Raw genomic sequence first — 26,425 nt, forward strand, 5'->3', positions numbered from 1 at the left:
TACTATACATGTCAAATGCACAAATGTTCTGGTTGAGTGAAGATGGGTGCAAGCTAGGCAGACAACAGCCCTTTCAGGAGCTTCTGAAGGCAAGAATCTGCAATTTCTCTAAAATGGAGGACACCAACAGAGGTCCCGTTACAATCACACATTTCCATCAGAGACACTGGAGGAGACTGAAAGGCCAGCTTTCACCTGGAGGAGAAAGCATTCACAGTGCATCAGCGACTGTGTGTGTGTGTGTGTGTGTGTGTGTGTGTGCGCGCGCGCGTGCTCTCTCAAGCCCTGAAATCAAACAAAGTTAATCCAACTAAAAGGGGTGGATCACAAAGGAATTTATCTAAAATGGCCACAAAGCTCGTGAAATTGTTCAGCATCACTATGAAGGCTATGCAAGCTATACTCACAGAGAAGAGTCTAATAGAGCTCAGTCAGACTACCTGGATGAAAAAGCCTAAGAGTTGGCATGAATGCAGAAAACTGGGAACACTCCTAAGTCGCTCATGTGTGGCATTACAGATGGTAGAACGGCTCCAGGGAATAGTTTGGCGGTGGCTATCCAACTCAAGAAGCACATACTTTACTGCATTTCAGTCCTAATCCTAGCATCACGGTCATCAGAAAAGCATGTACGCAGACACCAGTAGACATAAATGCAGCAATGCTCACAACAGTGATTTTCAAAATAGCCCCAAATTGGAAATGACTCCCATTTCCCCATTAAAGGAACAGCGTCATCTTTCATACACCAGCATACCACACGCTCACTCAAACACACAAATTGCATTTCCATCCCATGACATAGGCGTGCAGCATTGATGGAACATCAGACGAAAGAAATAAGATGAAAAGGGTTTCTTATTTTGTGATACCATTCATGTGCAGCTCCCCAAGCTGTCTGGGGTGGTGGCACACACCTGTACATTTAGCGCTCGGAAGGCTCTGGCTGAGGATGAGCATGTGTTTGAGGCCGGTCTGGATTCTTAGAGAGAAACAGTCTCAGAAAACTATCAAAGCTATCCAAGTTGGCAGAACTTAACCATAGGAGGCGAAGCCTAACTACAGAGCTTAGGCACACACAAAGCTCTAGTCACAGTCCAGAAAGCCTCTACAGTTAAGGCCATGAGAGAGAGAGTGTGTGTGTGTGTGTGTGTGTGTGTGTGTGTGTGTGTGTGTGTGTGTTTGGGGAAGTGCAGGGAGAGGACGGAGCATCCTCGTGTGCGGACAATATTGTACCCTAGACTGTAGGAGGGCTTACATGGCGGTTGCATTGTAATGCTTCATCGAACTAAGCCGCCTGCTTTGTGCACACACACTTATTTAAAGAAAGCTGGAAGAAGAGGGTGGCACGGATCTGAAGATAAGCCACCTGAAAAACCGGCTGCAGCTCAGGAAACCAAAAGCAAGGTCTGCGGCGCAGATTTTACAAAAGGTCTACGCCCAGAATCATCTCTGTTTCTCTTGACACCAACTTGCAGCCAATTTTATTCCCATTAGAGATATTCACACAGATGCTACTGAAAGTGGATAGCTCAAAAGAGTAATGCTTAATTACATAGGGTAAGGTCTAAAAGGCAGTCAAGGTCGATGTAAATAAAATAGTAAATATTGGAAAAGGCAGAGGAAGGAGAAAAGAGAGTGGAATAAATAAATATCTAAATGATGAATGAAGATCGGTTTTGTTGTGGGATCATCCTAAAAAGGACTTATCCAAACCTAGAAAGGATAGCACGCCGAGGCTGTAGTGGATAGCTTATGTTTCCACACACACTCACAAAAGCACACAGGCCATATTTACATACCACGGAAGAGGAGATGTAAGATGTGCAGCCCACTGCTGACCATCAGGTATGAGATCTGTGCGACAGCCTTTCTGGATTACTGATTTTGAGGGGTTTTTTTTGTTTTTTGTTTTTGTTTTTGCTTTTTGTTTTTTTAACCAGGTAGTCATCATTTTGACAAACAAAGTTCCAGGTTATAATCTATTGTCATCTGCTTGATGGAACAATCACAGCTGGATCCATGGCATTAGGAACAGCCCAAGAGAAAAGTCTCCAGGCCACCTTATTCGTGCTGTAGTTGACACCAACCACAGTTCCAAAACTGCTGCCTGGAGGTACAGCTGTGTCACTGACCATTACAGAACCTCTGAATCAGGACTTAGTGAATATTTCTTTTTTTATTATTATTAACCTTTATCTGTAGACACATTTTAGTGAGAAAGGAACAAGGCAGATTCACAATTACGTTGTATGTGGACATACAGGAAGTCATTGAATATTTTTATTCAACAGTTTGAAAAACAGTTACATCAAAGCAGATTAATCCATGATAAAAGTGAAATTTCCGAAGGCATGCAAAGAAAATCTGTATATTCTAGGCTTTCTATCTCTCTCTCATCTCTTCATCTTTCTTGTTCTGGGGATTAAACCCCATACATGCTAGGCAAGCACCCTGTCACAGAACAACCCAAAGCATTAGCTCTTAAGCAACTAAGTAAATTTTGTTTTGTCTGCTCTATTCTCACACCACATAAACTTTACCTTTTGAATGGAGATTTGGAAAAACCCTAGACTTACCTTTAAAAAACAAACAAATAAACAAACAAACAAAAAGCATAATTTAGTTGCTAATATTATCTAGAAATATTTCTTTTAACATTACAATTAAGCGTCTCTTACTTGTACAGCTGTGGGACTCTGTACTCTGGGCATGGAATAGCCATTGGTCTCTTGAACTCAGAGCCAGATTGGACTGGCTAACGTTTTCCTTTGGAAGCAGGGAGGAAGGCATGCTGGGCTGTATGGAACACCCTGCCTCTCCCTAAGGGGTTAGCTGCTGCTTTGGGAAAGGCTGTTCTTTGGTGGTATCCTTATCCACAGATTGCCCATGCTGCTGTAAGCAGCCCTTCACCCATGCTCCTGTCTGTAACCCCAGTGACTTTTTTTAGACGTGTTTATTTTATATGTATGAGTATTTTGCTTGCGTGTGTATGTATATGTACCGCATGTGTGCTTTGTTCAGAAGAGGGTGTCAGATGCCCTGGAACTGGAGTTACAGATATTTGTGAGTTCACATGTGGGTGCTGGGAACCGAACCTCAGTCCTGTGCACAAACAGGTGCTCTTCTGTTTCATCCTCCCAGCCTCAGGAAAGTGGATCAAAGCCCCTGGGTCAGAAGACTAGTCTTGGCTGTCACAGTTGCCTTATCTGCTGTGTGTAGAGGTTGGTCCACACCTCCACAGGGAAAGTTAACACACCAACTTGATGGAATTGTTTCCATTCAGTGTTCTCCATTAAGGGGGAAAAAAACTCCGAAAATAGTATTTTTCTATATCTTTGAAGCATTTTTTCCCCCTCAAATCACCTAAGTATTTTAGAGAAAGACAATATTAAGAACATCTATTCTGGAGGAGGAGTCTTGGTCGGGGGTTGCTTTCACAGCACACAGCAGCCTTTCACATTGTTTACAGAGTGTGTGCTGGGAGAGCTGCTTGTATTGACTTGTACTGGGCAGGACACCATAATAATGTCACTACAATAGGAACAGCTCAACCTTGGACAAAACATCAGAACTTACACATAGGGGAAGTGGCTACTCATAAATCACATATCATTGAAAGTAAAGCCCCAGCTCTCCGTGCTGCTGTAAATAAATATAATCTCTCCATTCGTGCTTGTGCACTGGTTATCCGCTCTCCTGGGTCCTGAGCTAGGGCTGAGAAACACAGAATGGACGAGATGAGCTCTCTCTTCTGCCGCCTTTCACACCCTAAAGGAGACGACGACGAAGCAGAAGATGACAAGATCAGGTGGCCTGCACTTGGGCTGGTCTGAGTTCTTGCTCTCCCCATTCTGCTTTTCATTGCTGGAGTGATGGGGTTCTCTTGGCCAGCAGGAACACACAGGTGAAGATGTCGTCAGTGTAGCAATGAGAAGAGAGGCATTCATGTGCCAGGTAGAAGGAATCTGGGAGATTTTGACTTTTGTCTCTGCACAGGAACCGTGGACCACTCCTCCTGGACATAGTACACTCATCCATGAAGCCCTGACCCAGCGGAAGTAGATGGAGAAAAGCCTAGCAAAGTGGGTGGAGTCAGAGAAGAGTGGAAAATGCTGGATTCCATTTGGAAAAATAGACAAGTTATTGGATTTCACGACTGGCCTGTGGTGGAACTCTCGGCCTCTTCTTAGCTGTCGGGAGCATGAAGGACTGACTGCATTACCATGGCAGAGGGTGTTCTCGTGGTTCTGCAACTCAGGCTGCAGGGCAGGTGAAGGGAGGGAAGGGACAGACTCCAGGAATCTGTTAGGTGCAGGGCACAGACTTCGAACGAAGCTGCTTCCATAACAGTGCCTCCTTATCATCAGTTACCACCTTTGCTTTTTACTTGAGACACATTTGGGGCTGGAAAGGACAGCTCAGTGCTGAGCAAAGGAGTCTCCTCTGGGAGACGAGAAAAAGAAAGGGTGGGCTGAGTCGTTTTCCTCAGGGGCACAGGCCCCCGGGGACAGACATTTGTAATATTGGTCCTCTCCGTCCAGCACTTTGATTTGCCTGCGACAAAGAAAAGAGGCTCTTCAATAGGAAAAAAATCACACAAATACCACAATCATCCCCAGTGCACTTAAAGTTGTGGGGTTGGTTGGAACAGGCTTACGCCCTGGCCAGCTCTGACTGTCCCTGTATCTGGGGGAGTATCCAGTGCCTAAAAGTTGGGATTACACTGTAACTTGGTTTTTCTATGTGGTCAAGTGGCCTGTCTACAGCTGCTGTCCTCAAGAAACAGTTCTGCTGGTTATCGAGACCTTTGCGCCCTCCGCTGTGATGAGGACAAACACACCGACCAGGTTCTCCTCACCACTCCTTGCAATCGTTAAACCTGGGGAAGTGGAACATGGCGGGAGGGCCTGGCCCTGTGTTTGTTCGTACTTGTGGAAGGAGAGAGTCTTGTACAGCTCACCGCCAGTCTTCACTTACAAGTGAATGATCAGGAGAAATACCATTTGTTACCGGGTGACAGTTTCAGCCTTTCTGGAAAGAATGGATTCAAGTTTGGTGTACTTGCTCTTGTAAGAAAGAACTGCTAGAGTCAATAACGGTGGCAATATCTGGGTGGGGTATTTTTAGATGCCTCTCGGAAAGTTTCGCCTTTTCTGTGATATCACAAAGGACCCCTTCTGTTTACAGTTGCTGGAAACTAAGAAGACAGATATTTACCCAAGTTTTCTTGGCTTCCTCTGGCTCCCTTGATATTCTAGAGTTCCCTGTGGATAGGGCCAAGAACACACAGTCAAAGCAAAGCACCAAGTCGTTAATTTTTAATTCAAAGTGATTTTGTGTTGAATGCAAGCAGATGCTGATAATATCAGAAGTCACAGCATAATTTTTTTGATCAAAGGGCTCAAGTGAGCCTGATGAAGCATGCATCTTGCTCGTCTTTGATAAACCACATCAATTATTCACCGTGAAGGCAGACATCCTGACATGAAAGCAACAGATAAAGAGCCTAAGCACATGTTCACGAGGAGAGCAGAAGAGAGTGGGGGTGGGGCTGGAGGGGCTGGAACAGGTATTAATAACAGAATTATTAACTGGAAACAAAGCCGGTAAAACGGCTTTACGGCCACTTTGAACTCACATTTAACTGGTTATAGTACATGGTGTCCTCAGGGCTACTCAACATTTTGGGCTGCTGACACCGTCTGCGAGGTGCGCGCTGCTTCTGCAGGAGACCGTCTTCCGAACCTGCAGACAGGGAAACCTCACTGCAAGCCTTGCCGGAGTTGGGAGAGCGATAGTGGCTCTTCATGTAAATGTACTCGGTGGAAGCCATGTCCTGTTTTAATGAAGCTTTGCTGCTTCTAGGAGAAATGTCACCAATCCCCCCCACAACACACACACACACACACACACACACACACACACACACACACACAAATCCTTAATCAGAAGCAGGGTGCTGGCATCCATAACTTTGCTGCTTCTTTTCTAACCCAAATCAGGCCGGAGTGACGGGAAGCAAATTGGTTTGTCCACACCGCTGAGGCAAGAGCTGGCTGGTGGGCAGCCTCTGCCTAGGGGAGTACCTGGAGCAGGATAAGTCCATCAGAGACAACAAAGCAATCTGGCATCACTTTCACCGCATCTTCTAGTCAGAGTTCAAAGACATCTGGAGCACACACCATCCCAGGGAGAGCAAGCCTTCCAGTGGGATGCATTTCAGGGGAACATGGCTTGAGCTAGTATTTACTGGAGTGCTTTGAACCATGCCACTGATCCCCTGTGGCCTCTGGAGGTGACAGAAGGGAGGAGGAGAGGGGTGAGGGCTCCATTTCATGGGGTTAGCCTCGATTTCAAACCCTGGCCAGGAGTGCACTGCGGATCAAGGACCACAGAGCAGAGGAAGCCAGGGCTCATTTCCCCTCTAAGCAGAGGACTTCTGTGGAGTCTGCCGTCCTCTTGGTTGGATGTCTGAGTCCAGAGTCAGCAGTTCAGGCTGGGAGATTGAGTCCAGCAGTGAAGAGTGTGCGCTACTCTACGGAGGCCCTGAGTTGAGCTCCCACAACCACCTGTAACTCCAGCTCCAGAACAATGTGTGCTCTTACCTTGGGTGCCTGCACTTATGTAAAGCCCCCTCACACACCACACACGCACACATACACCACACACATGTACACACCCTACATACACATACACACACATCACACACACTACACACACAAACACATACACACATACCCACCCACACATACACACACATAAACATACAGTACACAAACACAAAGACACACAAACAAATACACACACTTATATACTACACATATGTAAAAGTTTTAAATTAAAAAAAAAAAATTCAGCAGTTTTAACTTCTTGCCAACACACCTGCCAAAGGATATTGTCCTTGACCATCCTAGGACAGCAAAGAGGGTATTTCCTGGGTTGAGTGTTTATAAGCCAATTATACACAAAAAAGAGTGGGGCGTATGCATGGGGAGAGGGCTCAATGGTTAAGAACACTCACTGGCTGCTCTAGCAGAAGACCCAGGTTCAAGTCCCAGCACCCGCACGGTAGCTCACAATCATGTGTGACTCCGGTTCCAGAGAATCTGACAGCCTCCTCTGGCCTCCCATGGCAACGTATGCACGCGGCACACAGACACATACATGCAGGCAAAGCGCCCGAAGGCACAAAATAAAAATAAGAAAGAAATCTTAAAAAAAAAAAAAATTGAAGCTTTGTATTTAAGATTGTATTTTAACCTCAACAGAGATTTCCACTTTGGGTGAAAATTATAGAGAAAAAAAAAAATTTCTTTTACCTTTTGTACGCTATTTTCTAAAATCCAAGAGCTAAGTGAAACATGAAAATATATGCACTATTGGGCTGCCCTACGATGGTTCTATGCATGTGCCGGGCATTGTTTAAGCTAAGGTCAGGCATACCTACCCTCTCGGAGAGTTAATGCTATTTCCTTATGAGGGAAAGCAATCACACTCCTCCCTTCTGAGACCCACAGCAGGTTGCTGCGGCGTATGACCAGCCTACTGTGCCTCCGCTGTAGACTTTGTACTCCTGTTCCACCGTGTCCACCAATGAACTCTCCTTTCCAGCATTCCGCTTCCGCACGATGAACTCCTGTTTTCCCCACTTAACAGGGACGGGTGTGCTCCTTGTCTTATTTCGCTTCCCATAATCGTACCTAGTTCTACCCAGGCTGTTCTAAACTACAGGGCTTCCCTCTTCACCGTGGCTGTGCAACATTCCAGTGTGCCTATGGCCCACATTCCCTTTGGGCACCACGGGATGGACGCTTGGATCGTTTTCATTTCTTGGTGATTGTGAATAGTGTTTCAATGAAGGTAGGAGTGCAGATGTCTCTTCGACATACTGACTTCATTTCCTTTGGGTATATGTTCCGTAGAAGAATTGCTATGTCATGTAGTATTTTTTTAATTAAAATTCTTAATTGTTATTTCATTTTATGCATGTGAGTTTTTGTCTGCATGTGTTGCCAGGTCCCCACTGAGGTCAAATGAGGCATTAGATGTCCTCCAACTGTAGCTACAGATAGTTGGGAGCTGTTATGTGGCTGCTAGGAACCAAATCCAGGTCCTTAAAATCTTTTTTGTTTCTTGAGACAAGGTCTCATGGTGTAGCCCTGGCTGTCCTGGAGCTCACTCTGTAGACCAGGCTGGCCTCAAACTCACAGAGATCCACCTGCCTCTGCCTCCCTAAGTGCTGGCACTAAAGGCAGGCACCACTATGCCCGGCTAAAGCTTTTTATCTTGAAGTAAACTCATCTGATGATTTTTGCTTTTGTTTCCTGTCATTCTGAGTGTCTTAAAAAAAAAAAAAAATCACTGTCCTGAAGCATTTATCCTATGTTTGGGGAAATTTTTAAGATAGAGTCGCTCAGCAAAGACTATTAGGAATAGCAAATTATGTGTCTTAGATATGACTTTTTAAAGCTTGTTCTTTCTTCAGTTTTGACACTTGGAAAAACACTAACTTGAAAGACATAGGAAGCTGTCCATTCCCTATGCCCGCACCCCACCCCGCTGAGAGAGACTGGAGCAGATAGATCTTGAGTAACACACAGGGACAGAGACTGAGCCCTATGCCTCTAACCTCTTAACACACACACACACTACAGGGTACCATCTTAACCAAAATGTGTTTTGTTTTTCTGTGGGGCTGTTTTGTTTTGTTGAAACAGGGTAGACCAGGCTGGCCTTGAACTCACAAACATCAGCTTGCCTCTGCTTCTTGAGTACTAGGCTTAAAAAAAGAGAAAAGTTTCAAGAAGAATAGAAGCTCCAGGAAAGCATGTTGCCTGTCAAGGGCCCCCGATGGCGTCCACTCTCAGTTCAGTCTAACTGGATGGCATTGGTTTTGCCCGAAATGAAGCCGACTCCTTCTGGCCGTTCCAATACATCCATTTCCTGTTTGCTTTCAAAGTCCATAGTTGGCACCATGGCAGTCTGCAAGGCATTGAGGCCTCCGTGTGTTCTTTCCTTCTTGATTTCCAAGATGAATGAGCAGGGATCTTGAGAGTTTGGTGGCTTTGTGTAGTACAAGAACATTGCAGTACAAGGCTCACCTGCTCTCCCCCAGACTTCCAAACATTAGAGGAATTCTAACCCCGGAGACTCAAAAGGCTGATCTGAAATGGCTTTGGGTTCAGCTGGAGTTCAGCCCACTTCAGCAGGACTTTGGATAATGTTTACACTTGGGCAGAGCCTTGTGTCTGTCCCTCTCTTAGCTGGTAAAGCTTCAGCCAAGATGCGGCGCTCAGCTTACGCTCTTAATGAACTTAATGTTTTGTGGGTGGCCGTTCTTCGGGTTCTTAGATGGAATTAAATTATGGCTAGAACTTCACCAATTTTAACACTTCTCCCATAAATTTAAAGAACATCGTGTTTAAGCATATGGTATCTATACTCTATTAGAATCTTTCACAATCTGCTCATTTAGTTTAGTGAGTGATTATAGTTTTTCCTAAGATTAAAATCTTGGTGTCACAGTGTTCTGCAAAAGAGTCCAGCCACTTTTTAGTGCTTTGTCAGAGGGGAAAAAAAATCCAACCACCATTATTAGTTGGAAGTAACCAAGTTAATAATTGGGGGGAAATCACTGGTTAATGAATACTGTTAGAAAGCTAAGATCATGTTCTCCCTCGTTTGCAGAACCTAGCCAATAATACCTGTATGTGTATAAATAAATGAGCATGTGGGTACAGTACAACATACAGAAAAAGAAAAGCTAAGTATTAGGAAGAACTGGGCATAGGTAATGAGCGTGAATAATGAAAGACGCTATAAACCAATGTTTATCTAGTTTTAACTCTGTCATGGATTTTCACAGTTTGTGCAGGACTAGAGCATACCAATACAATTGACAGTAAAAGAATGGAATCCAGCGTGAAGCTTCATGGCTTTCTTTTTGATTGTATAGAAATCCCTTCAGTGGTATGTAGCCTTCAGGTTTGCTTAATTTCAGTATCTATCTATCTATCTATCTATCTATCTATCTATCTATCTATACACACACACACACACATATACATACATATATATATATATATATATATATATATATATATATATTCCTTACTTGCAACGTTTGTTTTTGTTTTGTAATGAAGTTTAAAACAAAAAAAATTTAAACTTGGCCGGGTGGTGGTGGCGCATGCCTTCAATACCAGTATTAAGGAGGCAGAGGCAGGCAAATCTCTGAGTTTGAGGCCAGCCTGGTCTGCAAAGTGAGTTCCAGGATAGTCAGGGCTAGCTACACAGAGAAGTCCTGTCTTAAAAACACAAAAACAAAAAAAAAATTAAATTTATTATCAATAATGAAAATATAACACAAAATCAGATTTTATAGCATTTATCTTGTATGCAAGGTACATAAACATATGTACCCTGTATGCTGTACAGGGTGTGTGTGTGTCAGATGAACAGCACAGTGTTAGATATGATGGGATGATAAGGAAGATCCCTGGAGCAACTATAATTGATGAACTCCAAGCCAACGAGAGACCTTGTCTCAATTTAAAAAAAATAAAGAAAAGAAAAGAGAGAGGCAGACAGCACCTGAGAAACGACCCCCAAAGCTGTTTCCTGGCCTCTGTTTGCAAGCATGCCTACCCACTACGCATAGGCTACAGCCATGTGCTACCAGATCCCCCAAATACTTCTTAAATTAAAAAAAAAAATGCATGTACGGCTGTGTACCATGTGCGTGTATGATGCGCACTGCATGCGTGGGTGAACATGGCATACGTGCTGGTGCTCACGGGTGCCAAAATAGGACATCTGATGTTCTGGAGTTAGGGAAGGCTGAAAGGCATCGTGTGGGTGCTGGGGACGGAACCCAAGTCCTCTGGAAGAGAGGCAAGTATTCTTCTCTCTTCTCCTGCCGCACCGTCAGTCCAGCCCCCTCTTTACTGCATTTTTACCTGTCAAATCTGGCAGCTTTTATTCATGCACAGTGTAAGCCCCTGCAATTCTTATCACCTGCCCCGGTTCTACAGTGTTCCTCTATGCATGGTGGGCAGAGAAGGCCAACCATGCCGGAGGGCAGTATGGGGCATGCAGTCAATGTTCCCCAACCTGGGGAACAGGATGGGTTCTGGGTCTCTGAGGCATGAGCAGACCAAGAAACAAAAGTCCTGGGACAGCAGGAGAGGAGGCCTGGGGGAGTTACTGGTCTTGGCTCCCTCCCATGAGCTCCAGCAGGCACAGTGGTTTTCTGAGCAGTGAGTGCTACTCAGATTGCCATTTTATGGATGAGGCATTCCCAGCATCACTTGCCAAGGAAAACATCCTCTTGAAGCAAACAGAGCATTCACTGTTCTAGATTTACAGATGGCAAAGTCCATATGGGATTACGAGATATACCCCTGGGGTATTTAAATAGTACCAGAGTTACACAACTCATGCAAAGCCCTGCCAACTCCACGTAGAAGGGGGGAGGTGCACCCCTTTTTGACTGATGTTCTCAGGGCGTTTGGAGGTGACAGGAGCCCAGCTGATAGCTGGACAATCTCTCTCCAATGGGATTGATCACTCTACACAGTTCTCTTGTCAATCCTTCCACAAGGTGGCTTCCAAAGACACATCCTGTCTTTTCTGGCTCTGTGCTCCTAATACTTCACTTTCGTGTAATTAATCTTGTTTTGACTAAAAATATCTTAATTTCCTTTCTTACTTCATCTCATTTTGGGAAAGACAAATTAACATAATGATATCAATGTGGCATAAAGATATTGAGAGCTCACACAGCTGGTTAAAAGGCAAAATTCTCACGACCCTGTGAACTCAGGTTTTCCGGTCTCACTGAGGTCAGTTCCTTCAAACTATCCTAGCTGTTCAGCTTTGAAAAGGGCAATGCCAGGATCAAGGCCTGGGCATCAATACGCAAACATGAAACATCTTTAGCCACCTTTAATGTGCAGCCAGGGCTGAGGAGGATGGTTCCTAGCCAGTGAGAGCCACACGGTGGAAAATTGGTACCAATGTGCAGACCCTCACGAGGGCCGTCTATGGAAGAATCTGTCATAAGAAACCACTTGTCCCTGATTTATCCTGAGGGGTGAGCTGTTTCAGGGATGCTCAGAGCCTTAGCAGGGAGGAGGAGGGGAGAAAGCCACCTTGGGAGTTCAGATTTTTACGTTGAAGTCTTGAGCTTGTAAGGTTTGGCTCCTTGCTTTGGTGTTGGAGAGATTCAGGGTTGGCCGAGCAGAGACCCCATTTTCTTGTGTCCTAGTTTGATTTCTGTCGTTGTGATAAAATAAGCCCAACAAAAGGCAACTTTGGGGAGAGGGAGTTGGTTTTAGGTCATGATTCCCAGTTAGAGTCCATCATGGGGTGGGAGGTAGGGGTAGGAAGGGGCTGAGGTAGCTGTTCACATTGACAGGCAAGAGCAGGGAGAGTGAACACATGCCTGCGGGCTCCGCTCACTTCCCTCACTCTTACCCAATCCAGGATGTAAGCCACAAAGCAGTACACGGTGGATCCTTCTACCTCAGTGTACACAAGACAGTCTCTCTCTTAGCAGCTGTGCCCCCAAGAGACCGTCCTTCACGGAGACCGTATTCATAGATTCCAGGTTGTACCACGTTGACAATGAAAGCTCCCTAACACACCTGCTCTACCGTCAGGTTGGCGATGGGATTCTTGACTTAAGATCCTGTTGGGGGGGGGGTTGTTCAGGAGGAACAGCAAAACAGCTCTAGAACTCAGGAATGTGGTGTCTGGCCCCTCCCCCCGTTAGCATCCCTCGATGGTGGAGCCCTGAGGATTACAGGACTTCATGCTGTGATGGAGCACAGCTCTGCTTGTTGCCCTTGTGGTCTCTACATCCCTCAGAAGAGATGAGTTGTAGGGAAACTCTAAGCGGGCCTCCAGTCCCTCACAGGGCAGTGTCACTGAGCTCACGACAACAGTGCTTCATCTCCTTCAGGCATTGCTGCTGGAGCGGATTAACGCTTCTACCACCACCCTTGAAAAGAACCGACGGAGATAGATTCTTAGCAATGACCACTACCCTTAGAGACAATTTGGAAAAATAGGTTGTTTAGCGAGGTTATGTAAAGATTTTTGTTGTTGTTGTTAGTGGCTCTGGTGCAGAAAATCTTAGGGAACAATTTGAAGTTAAGAAAAAGTACACTTGGGCTGGAGAGATGGCTCAGTGGTTCAGAGCCTGCTCTTCCAAAGGACCCGGGTTCAATTCCCAGCACCTACATGGCAGCTCACAACTGTCTGTAACTCCAGTTCCAAGAATTCTGACACCTTCACACCAATGCACAAAAAGAATAAAGTTAAATAAATTATAAAAAAGAAAAAAGAAAAAAAGAAAAAGTATACTCTTGATAGTAAAGCCAGGGACTTTTTGAGGTTGGTGAACGAAGACAATAGCCCAGAATGGCACTGGGTGGGGTGACCCGTTTAGGTGGGGCCGGTGACTGAGATGACAATTAACTTCCTCATACTTGTTTTGCCCTCGGCTTCCTGATATGATTTAATAAGAATTATTAATGAGTAGATGCACACCTTGAGCATTTAAAGTAGAAACAGCTGATTATTTTTTCATATAAAAGTTTTGATTTGTGATTCTTTTACCGTTTTTATAAGGTTGCCTTTTAAGATAATTGATTCTTTCTCCGTAACCACAAACTGCCATAAAGAAAAGCTGGCTGAGAATTACCTTGCTTGTTCACACTGTTAATATATGAGAAGTTGCTTAGTTACAAACGTATATGGGCTCTTGGGAATAACTTGTTTTTCAGGTTTATTTCTTTTCCATAATAGGTAAAACATTTGATCATGTGTGGGTATTGGGGAATGTGTTTTTCACACATAGACACATTGTAATCATTTGCTTAAAGGAAAAATAGAATGTAATCACATTGTGATTTTTGTACTGCTGTAAAAATTTTGCTGGGATATATAAACTACGGGAAAAAATTAAAACCTGATTTGAAGCTTGTTCTTGAGAGTTTGTTCCATCTTTCAAATATATATATGTGTGTATGTACAGTGGTGAGGTTGGAATTCACTTCCATCAACCCAGTATGTGAATCTCTCTGTGTGTGTGTTATGTAAAGTAAGAAAAACTTGAAAGAAGTTTGTTGGAACCTACCTGCTGGAGTCTGTCTTACTTCAAGTGCGAGTGTGTGTGTGTGTTCTTTTCCTTTCCCCTCTTTCTTTTTTAGATGCTTTGCCACTACCAGTGGAAAGCTCTCACTAGAGCTATCAGCACTAGCCCCTGCTTACCAAAATAGGGGTAAGCCCAGGCTAGGAAGCTTCCAGCACTGTCCTCTGCCAGCAATTTACTTCTGACCCCTCAGTTTGTAGTTGGTAACTCTCAGTTCTGGCCTGGAAATTTGCCCCCAAGAAGTGTGATGGCTCACCAACCAGTGGTTGTATCTACACCTTGCCTAGCCCCCCTGCTGATGTTGAAGCTGGTATTCCATAAAATTCTGAGATGGTGCCAGGCATATGGAACAGGTCTTTAATCCCAGCATCTGGAGGGCAGAGGCAGGCAGATCTCTGAGTTCAAGGCCAGCCTAGTGTACATAGTGAGCTCCAGGACATTGAGAGCTACACAGAGAGAGACCCTGATTTAAACAACAGCATACAAAAAACAAACAAACAAACAAACAAACAAACAAACTCCCAAGATCCAGGTCATGGTTTTTGTTATGGTGTGTGTATATTCTAGTGTATGATAGTGTTTGATTGTGTATGTGTTTAAACTGGGATTTTCTCAGAAGTTTTTACCTGACCAAGCCTAAATTCAGAAGTTTTCACCTGACCACGTCTAAATTAGTAGACTTCTACAACATACACACACACACACACACACATAGACACAAACATACACACACACAAACACATACAGAGAGAGAGGGAGAAAGATTTTTCTCCTGGGCTATATGTGTAATTCAGATCTTGCTTTCTAAGATGAAAGGAAAGATACAAATTTTCCCAGTTGCCGTGTTATGTCATGAATAATTTCCTTCAAAATCGCAAAACTGCTACAAAGAAAACATCCCTGAGTTAAATTGGTGCCTGTGGAAGATGCCGGGGTTGTAGATTGTCTACGTGGAATATTAAACTAGTTAGAGAGGTGGCAAAAATGTTCCCTGAAAACCATTTCGTAGCTCAGAGGCTGGAATGTGCAAGTGCACAAACACACACACACACACACACACACACACACACGCACACACACACATATGCTGAATAAATGAATTAGCTACCCTCGCACTCTGATTTAGGTTTCTTTCCTCTGCGTGGTCTGTTCTCTGCTGCTGTCAACAAGAGCACCCTTGCTGCTGAGGATTCTGATAAGGAAATAGTCTCTATCATGGGAATTTGGAATCTCCCAAGATAAAAATCAGTCTTTCGAGGTTAGTTTCTTGCTATTTTAAAGAAGTTTGTCCAGGGGCTGGAGAGATGGCTCAGAGGTTCAGAGCACTGGCTGCTCTTCCAGAGGGCCCGGGTTCATCCCCACACCCACATGATGGCTCGCATCTATTTGTAATTCTGATTCCAGGAGACCCGACACCCATCTCTGGCCTCTGTGCACAGACATGCATGCAGATAAAATACTCACGCACATAAAGATGGCGATAACAAACCTTTTATACTTCATTCCACATATTTGGGGGAACCTGCATTTATTATTATTATTATTATTATTATTTTTACTAACATCTTAGTCATTCATCTTATTTGTATTATAGCTTTCCCCTTCCACTTTAGCAATAGAGTCATAATTGTTTTTCATGCTATTATCCTATCTTTAAAGTCATGTATCTCTTTAACATACATTGTTTTATAGTAGTAAATAAGCATTATGGTTTAAAAAATAAGTTAGAGGTGACAAAACCAATTGTTTCAACTCTCTCATGTCCTTTCATTAGTGGCAATTGCTAAGAAAGGTTTCTTATTTACTGTGGTAGTCTAAATCTTACTGTTTCCAGTGGTTGCATAGCTGAACTACTGTTAACATATAGGATTTCCTATCCGGGGTATAGACATGATTTTCAGCGGGTTTCTACAGTCAGTGCTGGGATTGCAAACACCAGCACCTTCCATTGCAGCGCACGTGGGGTTCTGTTTGTTTACTGTTTTCAAGACGGGTTCCTCTGTGCAGCTGTTGTCCTGGAACTCACTCTGTAGACCAGGTTGGACTCAAACTCAGAGATTCTCCTGCCTCTGCCTCCCAGATGCTGGGGCTTAGGGTGTGCGCCATCACCGCCTGGCTCACCATCTGTGTTTTCACGTTTCTCTGGAGCTTAACGCAGCAATAACATTTCCAGATCTGCCCTGGGCCAAAAGTGGCTGGAACAGGCGACTTGCTGTGAAAGGCGTGGTGTAAACATACCTGTTTTTGTCGTGTTATAAGAGAGTATTTCTCAAACTGTCGCTCATCTACTTCAAATTTCAACTAAATACTGTGTTTAGAGCTGGCCTCAGTTAGGGGAGTGCTTGCCTCGCCTGAAGCCCTAGGTTTGGTGCCCAGAACGGCCACAGCCCAGGCGTGGTGGTGTCTGTAATCCCAGCGACTGGGAAGTGCAGGTGAGAGATGAGAAGTTCAAGGTTACCCTCAGCTACTGGTGAGTGTGAGGTCATCCTGGGCTACACGAGATCCTCTCACTAAACCCCTTCCCTACCCCAGAAAAAGAAAAGAAACTTGAAGGTTCCCCATGGAAAACCAGTGCTATTTTCCATAGACAAAGGTAAATCATACAGTGAATGAAAACAAAACAGTGTTACCAAGCATGAGCCTGAGAGACTACCACAGGGCTTCTTAAAAGGTTTGTTAAGAGGCGCAAAGGTGGCTTAGAGGGTAAAGGTGCTTTCCTCTGAGACCTGAGCTGGATCCCTGGGCATTGAGAAGAGAGAACTGACACCCACAGTTGTCCTCTGACTTTCACATGAGCACCGGCCATGGCATATGGATGCCCCTCTTACCCCCCAAATAAACGAACATTAATGCTACCAAGATCTCTGGGTTTATAGACAGGCTCAGCTAGTTGCGAAGCTAATGCCTCTGTTACACTAATACAGGTTAAACTTCTGTTCACTTGACTTCAACGCTTTCGCTCAGACGATCAAACAACAGTGAAGACTGTTTGTCTGTTTCTCCTCTTGGGACAGCTAGTCAGCACCCTGCGCTGCCCAGAGCCAGATCATTCTCCTGCCCTTTGGTTCTGCTGTCCTTTTTGTCACCACACCCGTGTTATAGTGTTACTGATCCTTACTCCCGTCCGGTTTTCCCCATTGCAGCTATGGGCCCTGGCGTGGCAGTGGTTCTCATCGGAATTCCTTCCCCACCGATGCTGGGGATCCGCTGGAAAATGACTTCTCACAGTCACGGTAAGAGCAGTGTCCTCTGGACCACTGCCGTGCATAGGCAGACCCAGCAAGGACGGGCGGACCCGGCAGGGATGAAACTAGCATAACATCCTAGTCTCACCAAGGCCCCTGGACACGTTCCTTTGGGACCCTGAAACAGTTCTGGTCCTCAACCTTAGTGTCACCCACCTTCTGGACCACGTTGCAGCCAACCAGTCAAACTGTTCAAGCCTAACACTCTGTCACCCCTTGAGCTACCACGCCGACTCTAGAATCCCTGCTTAGTTGCATCAATCAACAAGTCCAACCTTGCCAGTTTGGTTCCTCCGACAGTTATCCCACCCCACACGTAACACTCTGAACTTCTGTCCCTGTTCCTTTGATGTCCCATAGGGTTTTTACAGTGCAGTTCAGTTCCTCATGGGGCAGTTCAGTTCCTCATGTTTTATATGTCACCTTAAGGGCATATATCTCCTTAGAGGCATGGTGATGGGTTGTAAGGAGAATCATCAATGTCTCACAAAGCAAGACCAATGTCCTCTTCCCCAATTCCACTTCCCATTAGATGACCTCATTGGTGGTGCTGCATTTGGTTTTCACTTTGTCATTGTCCTTATATGTTCCCCTTCTCAGGGTCACCTGTGTCCATGGAATCCTAGTACAACACTGACAAATAACTTTGTGTAATTAAAACCAATCGACATGCAAACCTTGTTGGTTCTTCTTTTGCTTCTTTTCTAATTAAAAGGAAAGCAAAGCCTTTTTTCAAGTAATCTGAAGATTTTACAATGAGAATAAAAAAAAAAAAAAGGAACTTGCCTGGCAGTGGTGGCAAACACTTATCCCAGCACTATGGGAGGCAGAGGCAGGGGCAGAGGAGCAGAGGCTGAGGAGGCAGAGGCTGAGGAGGCTGAGGAGGCAGAGGAGGCAGAGAAGGCAGAGGCAGAGGCAGAGGCAGGTGGATCTCTGTGAGTTCTAGGCCAGCCTGGTCTACAAAGGGAGTCCAGGATAGCCAAGGCTATATAGAGAAACCCTGTCTTGAAGGAAAAAAAAGAAAAAGAAAAAAAAAAGAGTAACTTTTTAAAGTTCAGTATGGCTTCTTGTCACAGCATGTAAAATCACCTTGGAGATCCCCAGTGACCTCCCCCACCCCCGCTCACATTTGAGAAAAATAAACAGTATGTGTGTGTTGGGGGCAGAAAAGGTAACAAGCCTTGGAGTTGGAAGACCCCAAATGTGAATCTCTGAGTACAAAGCCTTAGCGCTCACTACGGCTTGGCCATAAGACCCTTCTTTGCAGCACTGATAGGAGGAGGAAGGGTCAGGAAGGACACACGACAAGCATGTTGCTCACAGGTGCTGCCATGGGCAGCTCTTGTCGTGTTCTGGTGGACATCAATTCTGATGTCCCTCCTGGCTGCATATCAGAATTGCAGAAAGGCTTTGGAAGAATAACAATGGTTCCACCCCCTACTTAGGAGCTCCTAATCCAGTTGGTCAGGGTTAGGAGTTCCATTGTTGTGCAGGCCTAAGGAAGACTCTTCTCCCAGGTGGTTTTCATCTGTAGCCAGGACTGGGAAAGGCAGAGATCTGACCCTTTGCTTTTTCGCACAGGTCGGGTTCTGCAGATTAGTTAGCTGCCACTTGGAAATGCTGGCCTAAGCTCAGAGAAGTTTTAATTGAGCAAAAGAGAGTCTGGAAAAGGGAAGTGTCCCCAAAGGGCACTGTCAGGCATTTGCCTGAACAGGAAGCTGCACTGAATAGCTGGAGTCCAAAGCAGACACGGAGGGCACCTTGATCTCCCAGGACACTAGCAGACTTTTCTCTTATCGCTAGACAACAGTTCTCGGACTATGGAAACAGTATCTCTGCTTTCCAGACCTATGACGGTCCTGCTCTTCTGAGGTTTGAGGTCCAAAGCCATTCTGACCCTAGGAGCTCTCCTTGAAGAAAAAAACAATGCAGAGAAACACCTGCAGGGCTGTTAGAGGGCAGGACCAGCTGAAGATGTCTAGAAGGTAACCATTGGTTACACTTCCCCAGTAATGATCTGGTAGAATTCCAAACTGTCATGTCATTCATACCTTTCTGGCTTTAGCTTTTAAATGGTTCAAAGGTATCACCATGTTCCCTTCCACAGGGTGCCAGCTGACCTTATTGGGGCCTTCCCTGAAGGGCTGTGCCCTGACCTCTGCCTGGTGTGGGCAGAAATTAAGGCAAATTGGTCACCAAACTGCACCCATAGGAGAACAGGACTAACTCATCTTTTAAAAACACCAACACGAGAACACTGAAAACAGCAGTACCAGGTAGGAGCCTCAGAGGCGCCATATTTGGGAGCAGCGAGACAGTGTCCTGTGTAAAAGTAGATAAAAGAGAGCGAGTGAATTTCTCTGAACAGTGAAACAGCATTCTAAGTGCATAAGTATGTGGGATGCCACAGTGCTGGTTTGACTGGACCAATTATAACTGGATCTTTGGGGCCCTGTGATGGGAGATGCTGGGGCCCCTGTCTCCAGCTTTGCACTCCTCCTAGCCTCTGGCTTCTTCTGATGGTGTGCAAAGCCTGGTGAAATCATGGCAACCAGATAGAGACAGCAGAACTAAACGTACAGAGGTCAAGTCCTGGCTCTTGCTGCCGTAGGGCTCGGAGTAAAGTCCTTACTCCTCTCGCTGCCCTGTTTTCTCTGTACAAGGATACAGGGGCCTTTGGCTCCCTTGAGAAGTCTGTACCCACTCTAGGATATGTAATACATACTTTTTCTTAATTCTCTCTTTCCTTCCCTCCTCTCTCCCTCAATACCTCCCTTTCTTTCTTCCTCCTACTTCTTTCTTCCCCTCTCTCTTCCCTGCTTAAATCTACACTAACCCCTCCCTTTTAAAAATAAACAAACAAGCAAAAATAAAATAAAATAAAAATTAAACCTTTCTTGCCAGGCCTGTCGCCCCAGCTGCTCTGTAGGCTGAGGCAGGAGGATCCCAGGTTCAAAGCCCATCTGGACTACAGAATGAGTTCAAACCCAACCTAGGTAACTTAGACCCGTCTCAAAACTAATCAAACAGGTAACAGAAGGGTTGGGCATGTATATGAGTGGTAGCGCATTTGCCCAGGTTTGTCATGAGGCCTCAGGTTTAGTCCCTAGCGCTGCAAAACAAAAACAGCACAAGGAGAGGGTGAAACTGTCGCCTGGAGTCTTAAGGGAGATGGCAGTATGTCACAACATGTGCCTTCTCTCCTGAACGTCCTGAACTTTCCTTGGAGCTACACTCCTTCCCAGGGTGACAACAGTGTGAAGGCAGGGACAGGGGAGAGCCATCACCCAAAACCTCTTCAAAGCCCCTCCAAGTTGGAGCTGCTGGACCTGCGCAGCAGTAGCCGATTACACAGGGCCTCATGTGTGACACAGGCACAAAGACTTTCTCATTCCTAGCTTGTCCGGCTTTCAGGAAGACCATTCAAAATGTACATAGCCTCAGACGGAAAAGTCTCCCGCCCGCCCCCTTCCCCAATAAATACACCGAGAGTTCATCTTAACACAAGTCATTTGTTCACAGAGCCCACAGGGAAGTGGGCTCCGCTGAGACCCTTGACTGATCATTTGGTCACAGATGGACTGAAAGATCTCATCATAATCGCACCTAGTCAGCCTTTGCCCAGCTGTAGCTAATGCACAGGTTCACACTGCCGTGCAGACAGACACTGACCCAGGCCTATAAATCCTAAACTATTCTCCACACCTCCGGGGCTGTTCTTAGGATGAATGAAGAAGCTTGCATACAAATGACTGGCAAGTTGTTCGAGGGTTACTGATCAGAGAAGTAGGAAACAAACGTGAACAGTGGACCAAAATCACAGGCGTGGTTTTGCATTAGCGATTCCAAAGGAAAAAAAAATCAACAAAATCTTGGTGAGGGAAAAATCACCATTGTTGTTATTTCAGCCTTAATCACCAAGAAAACATTATTGTTGGGAATCTTTTTCTATTTTGTGTTGAATATCTATCCGGGGGATTTTCCTTTGCATATTACAAAATACAGTCTAGTCTAACTCTCCTGTAAAGATCTAAAGAGTCATGCAAAGATTGGGGCATGAATCTTTCAGCATTCTGTTCCAATCAAGAACTTAAGTTTTCAGGACTGGAAAGAGGTTAAGAGCTCAGTAGTTAAGAGCACTCACTGACTCATCTATTTTAGTTTAAGATACAGGGCCTTGCTGTTAATCCAATCAATCTGAGAATTAAAGTAAAATAGGATGAGTCCATGATTTGACTCATTCACTAAGGCCAGTGCAGAACATAGCAATCCCCAGACCTTAGTAGCTGCCAGACCTTAGCTCAACTGACTCCATAATGGAAGTACCATTCAGGCTGTAAAAGTCAGCATGTGGACAGCATCAGCTGCCAAAAATAAAAACAAAGAACTTACTCTATCAAGTCCATCATTCTGGGAAAGTCTCTCAATGTACTAACCTTGCTTTTTTTGTTTCTATAGTTTTGCTTCTGGCTAACTGTTCTTCTTAACTAAAGTATGTCAACTGAGAATATGGTCTTGTGCTTAAAAGCTCACCCTGAAAACAGCTTGGGTCTACACTGGGATCCAGAGTGCTCAGTGTAGTCACCAGCCAGCTAAAAAAAAAAAAAAAGCACTCACTGGCCAGTGGATCAGGGTCCAGTTTCTAGTAGCCACATGGTAGCTTGTAATCATCTCTAACTCCAGTCTGGGGGGATCTTATGCCTTCTTCTGGTCTCTTCCAGCACCAGACACACATGGGACACAGACAAAACACCCAATGCATAAACTAAAAATTAATAATAATAATAATAGTAACACTGAGTTTAAGTGCGGTGTGGTGGCACATGTTGAATCCCAGCACTCAGGAGGCAGATCTCTCTGAGTTTGAGGCCAGCCTGGTCTACAGAGTGAGTTCCAGGCAGCCAGGGCTACACAGAGAAACCCTGTGTCAAAAAAAATACCAACCAAACAGACAAAGTTTGAAGTTCTGACTGACAAGATGGTTCAAATGGTAAAGGCACCCATGTAACCCGATAACCTGAGTTCAATTTCTGGGCCCCAGTGGTGGAAAAAGAGAACAGATTCCTGCAAGTCGTTCTCTTACATCCACAAGTGCTATGGGCACATGCGGACTACATACGCACACCAATGCAGTAATGATAAGAAACAAAACATGTTCTCGATTCCATTTCGTCAGGGTAGCATTGAACCGCTACATTTCTTTGCTTTGTTTTCTTACAGTTGGATGTAAGGCTAATGAAAACCCAGTATAGAAACAATGCCAAAAGCCTGACTTCCCATCCCTTTCCGCCTTGAGGTTCTCACCAAATGAATCGTCAGCTTTCTTTACCATGTCACAAAAGTCCACGCTTGACCGAAGGAAATACTCGCTGCTGCTACCCACTTCTCTGAAAATCGGTGTCTCCGTGTCACACAAGTGATTTAGGCCTTGACAGGGAAATTAATCATTTTCTTCCTCAAGCTCTTTGCTCTGACTCTGAGCTGACAAGCAGGAGCTGCCTCGGCCATTGAGTCTAAAACTGAAAATTCTACTGCAATTCGATTTTAAGTTGCCAAGTGCACCTGTTTTCAGGGACTTGGAAACAGTGGTCCTCAGGCCTTGATCTCCACAGGAAACATTCAGGGACTTGATTAGTCTGGGCATAGTCAAATAAAATGTTAACAATCAAAAACCAGGTAGCATTTATTTGGCGGTATAGAGAAAATCGTATTATCAGCAACTCTCTGGTGGAGTGATCTTGGCCATCCGTGACGGCGCTGGGAAACGGGCCACCAGCTCAGAAAGGGCTGCCTCACTTGGCACTTTCTTGCTTCCAACTCTCACCAGTCTCTCCTCCTGCATGAGACAGAGACCCAGCAGAGAGGGGTTAAATGTGTTGAGGAGCCAGTCCAGCCAGGGGTCATTGGCAGTCAAGGACCAGTATTAAAAGGCAGCAGGAGACTAAGGGTCTGTGACAAGCTTGGCCCAGGCACCATCTGGAAGGACGGAGATGGTGAAAGCTGGAGTCTCTTTCTCTCTCCCTTTCTCTCTCTCTCTCTGTCACCCCCCCCCCCCCCCGCCAGAAACCCTTTTAGGATTTTTTGAGATACAAACACTGTAACACTTTCTTTAAGACAAGTCTTTCATTGAAAGTCATTATTTTCAAAGTATTCTGTTCTTGAGAGGAGGCCTGGCCAGCTATAGTCCTAGGTCAGCTCCTCCTCAGATTGGCCAGTTATTGGCACCTGGTTTGTGGCCAGGCCAGGATCAATTAAATGGTCAGGAAGCTCAACTTTGGGGGGGGGGGGGGCGCGGAGAGAAAAGAGAGAGAGAGAGCTGGAATACTGAGACAATTGATGTGTGAGGCCTGATATATTTGGCATGACTTATATAAGATAAGACATTTAACTGTGTTTCATATGTTACAATGCGTAGGAAAAGCTGTATAAAAGAAGATAAAAACAGCTTTCCTTAGGCTGTGTTCACAATGATCATTTACCTGTGCTTTATTCATTGTAAGTTTTAAACTAAGCCATGTGTGGTAGGCAGACTGGACCCGGGGACGGCGGCCATAGGCGCTGCATTCTGTGTGTCCTCAGCACTGGCTTGCTTGACACTGTTGATTAAACTGTTTACTTTTTCTTCTTTTAAATCGTAGATGCCTGGATCTCCCATCTTACTCCTTTAGCTATAAATATGTAAGAAGGAGAAATGCTTTAAAATACAAGTTTGTTTTGATCACAGATGGTTAGAACAGAGGGATGCCCTGTCTTTAAGACGTATTAGAATGCTAATTGAGACAAACCCCTGATCTCGTGGTGCGAACTGTTGGTATGAGAGGTGAACTCATGAGGAGATTTTTGTGTACAGCAGTTCATTCTTGGGTGGTTTTAATGTTAGTCTTCAGCCTATTTTTCATTCTGATATCAAAACAGCAAACATAAAATAATAAAGACTCAAGGTTATGTTTGTTTTGGGATGGGAAAATACTTTTCTGATTTTGCCATGATTGCCTTTCTGAAACTTTCAGCAAATTTTGAGATTCTTGGGCAAGTAAAATGACAAATAGGCACACACACACACACACACAAAAAAAAAAAAAAAAATTTAATTCAGAACATGGCTACTCTGGCATGAGAAGACATCTAAAGAACTTCTAGGTCTGTGTGATCTGTCCAGAATACAGACTTGCCTTTAATCCCAGGAGACAGAGGCAAGCAAATCTCTGAGTTCAAGGCCAGCCTGGTATAGAGCAAGTTTCAGGTAAAGAAAAGCTTAGGTCCAGACCTGGTGGTACATGCCTTTAATCCCAGCACTCAGGAGACAGAGGCATGCAGATCTCTGAGAGCTAGTCAGTTCTGTTCAGTCTGTTTAGTTGAGTCAGTGAGTTGAGAGGCAGTGCAGTAGAGCTGAGTTCATGGCAGTTCAGTTCGTGATATTCAGAGGCAGGTTTTACCGGGAGAGTTTTACAGAAACAGGTTGAGGAGAGAACAAGCTAGACACAGGTGAAGACAGATGAGCCAGAGAATGAGAAGGAGCCAGATGATTACAACAGATTGCTAGAGTTAGTTTGAGCACAGCAAAAAGTCGGAAGCTGAGAGAAGCCAATTTGAATCAGTCACTTGGAGAAGAGTTTGAACCGGAACAGCTGAGTTGAACCAGCCAGCCACAGTTCAGAAGTCTCAGAGGCTGTAAACATCCTAGGCCTAGGTTAGATTGTACGGAGGCTAGAAGCTTCCAGGACTAGGACGAGGATAGCAGAAGGAGGCAGTAAGTCTTGGAGATAACAATTAAGCCAGGAGAATAAAAATTATTTTTTGTTATTCTCACACATACACAGACACACACAATGCCCAAGGAAGGGATGGTTATCGTACTCTATATAAATGTATGACCATGTGTGTTATTTGCATGTTATACTATATGAAACTGTTAGCAGAGACTTGGAGTAAGGCTTGTGAGAAAAATGTAGTTTTTACTAATACTTCCTTGTGTAGCTTGAACTTTTTGGTCGTTTAAAAAACATGTACACGTATGTTGGTACATGATGTTTATACAGATCTGGGGCTCAGGTGAGGGTGTGAAGCATGTTAAGCATGCTCTTAGTGCCTCGTTCGATATGTAAAAGCAACCTACAGGGTACCTTACTGGAGCCATTCTCCTTGACATTCTACACGCTTGTGACAACTTTTGTTCTTGGCTGTATTTTAAAATCATCTCACCAGTGAACCCCCTGGGAGGATAGAACTATGTCTTCCTCCACTGCAGAGGCTGGAGTTGTTTATTTGACTGATTTATAAAGGAAATGTCCCCCTCTAGCCTACGTTGAAGGTTGGCCTGGAGGTTTGGATGGAAATGGCTCCCAGAGAATTCATCTCCAGGAGTTGTAGACTAGTTGGCTCCCGTCTTTTCTCTGTGCCGATGCAGCTTTGAAGAGTGAGTTTCCATCTTTATCTCTATATACCAAGGAATATACATGCTGCCCTTTCACTGTCTGAACTACTCATTAATGAGAAAACCTTCTCCCATCAGAATGTGTGCGAGCAGACTTTATCCACAGTCACCCCAGACTGTGGCGTTATGAAACTGCTCATCAAAATCAGCATTTAAAAGTTCCCAACTGGGTAAGAAGCGCCGGGGAGGGTTTATTTCTCCTGGCTATGCTTCGACAGTAGTAAGCCAGAAGCCATTTATCACGAACGCAGCCACAAATCAGACTGTAGCTGGGGGGCAGTTGCTTGAATTGTTTGAGAGCGCTACTACATTTGCATTGTTCCGTCTTTTTAAAATTTATACTTGTATTTTTCCCCCTAGGCTTAAAGTCTCATGTGCTGTAGGCTGGCCTGGAGCTTTTCTATGTAACCAAGGATGACCTTAAGCTTCAGCTTTACCTGCTTCTACGTCCAGAGCGCTGGGATTACAGGCAAGCCTCACCAGTACTGGGATGGAACCCAGGGCATCATGCATGCTAGGCTATCACTCTGCTGGCTCACACACACACACACACACACACACACACACACACACACACACACACAC

The 26,425-nt window shown here is 44.8% G+C and overlaps 1 protein-coding gene across 2 annotated transcripts in view; it reads right to left on the reverse strand.

Annotated features, from left to right (window-relative positions):
* Positions 1-4,421: 4,421 nt before the first annotated feature.
* Myo3b (myosin IIIB) overlaps positions 4,422-26,425 on the reverse strand; it is a 306,408-nt gene continuing 284,404 nt past the window's right edge. For both annotated transcript variants that reach the window (XM_055600477.1, XM_055600478.1), the window contains 3 exons: positions 5,642-5,748; positions 5,221-5,267; positions 4,422-4,557 (listed from right to left, as the gene is read on the reverse strand). In XM_055600477.1, coding sequence (XP_055456452.1) covers positions 4,422-4,557; positions 5,221-5,267; positions 5,642-5,748 — 290 coding nt within the window. The remainder of the gene's footprint in view (positions 4,558-5,220; positions 5,268-5,641; positions 5,749-26,425) is intronic.

This window comes from Psammomys obesus, unplaced genomic scaffold (genome assembly GCF_907164565.1).
Source record: "Psammomys obesus unplaced genomic scaffold, mPsaObe1.curated_primary_1811, whole genome shotgun sequence".
Taxonomy (NCBI): domain Eukaryota; kingdom Metazoa; phylum Chordata; class Mammalia; order Rodentia; family Muridae; genus Psammomys; species Psammomys obesus.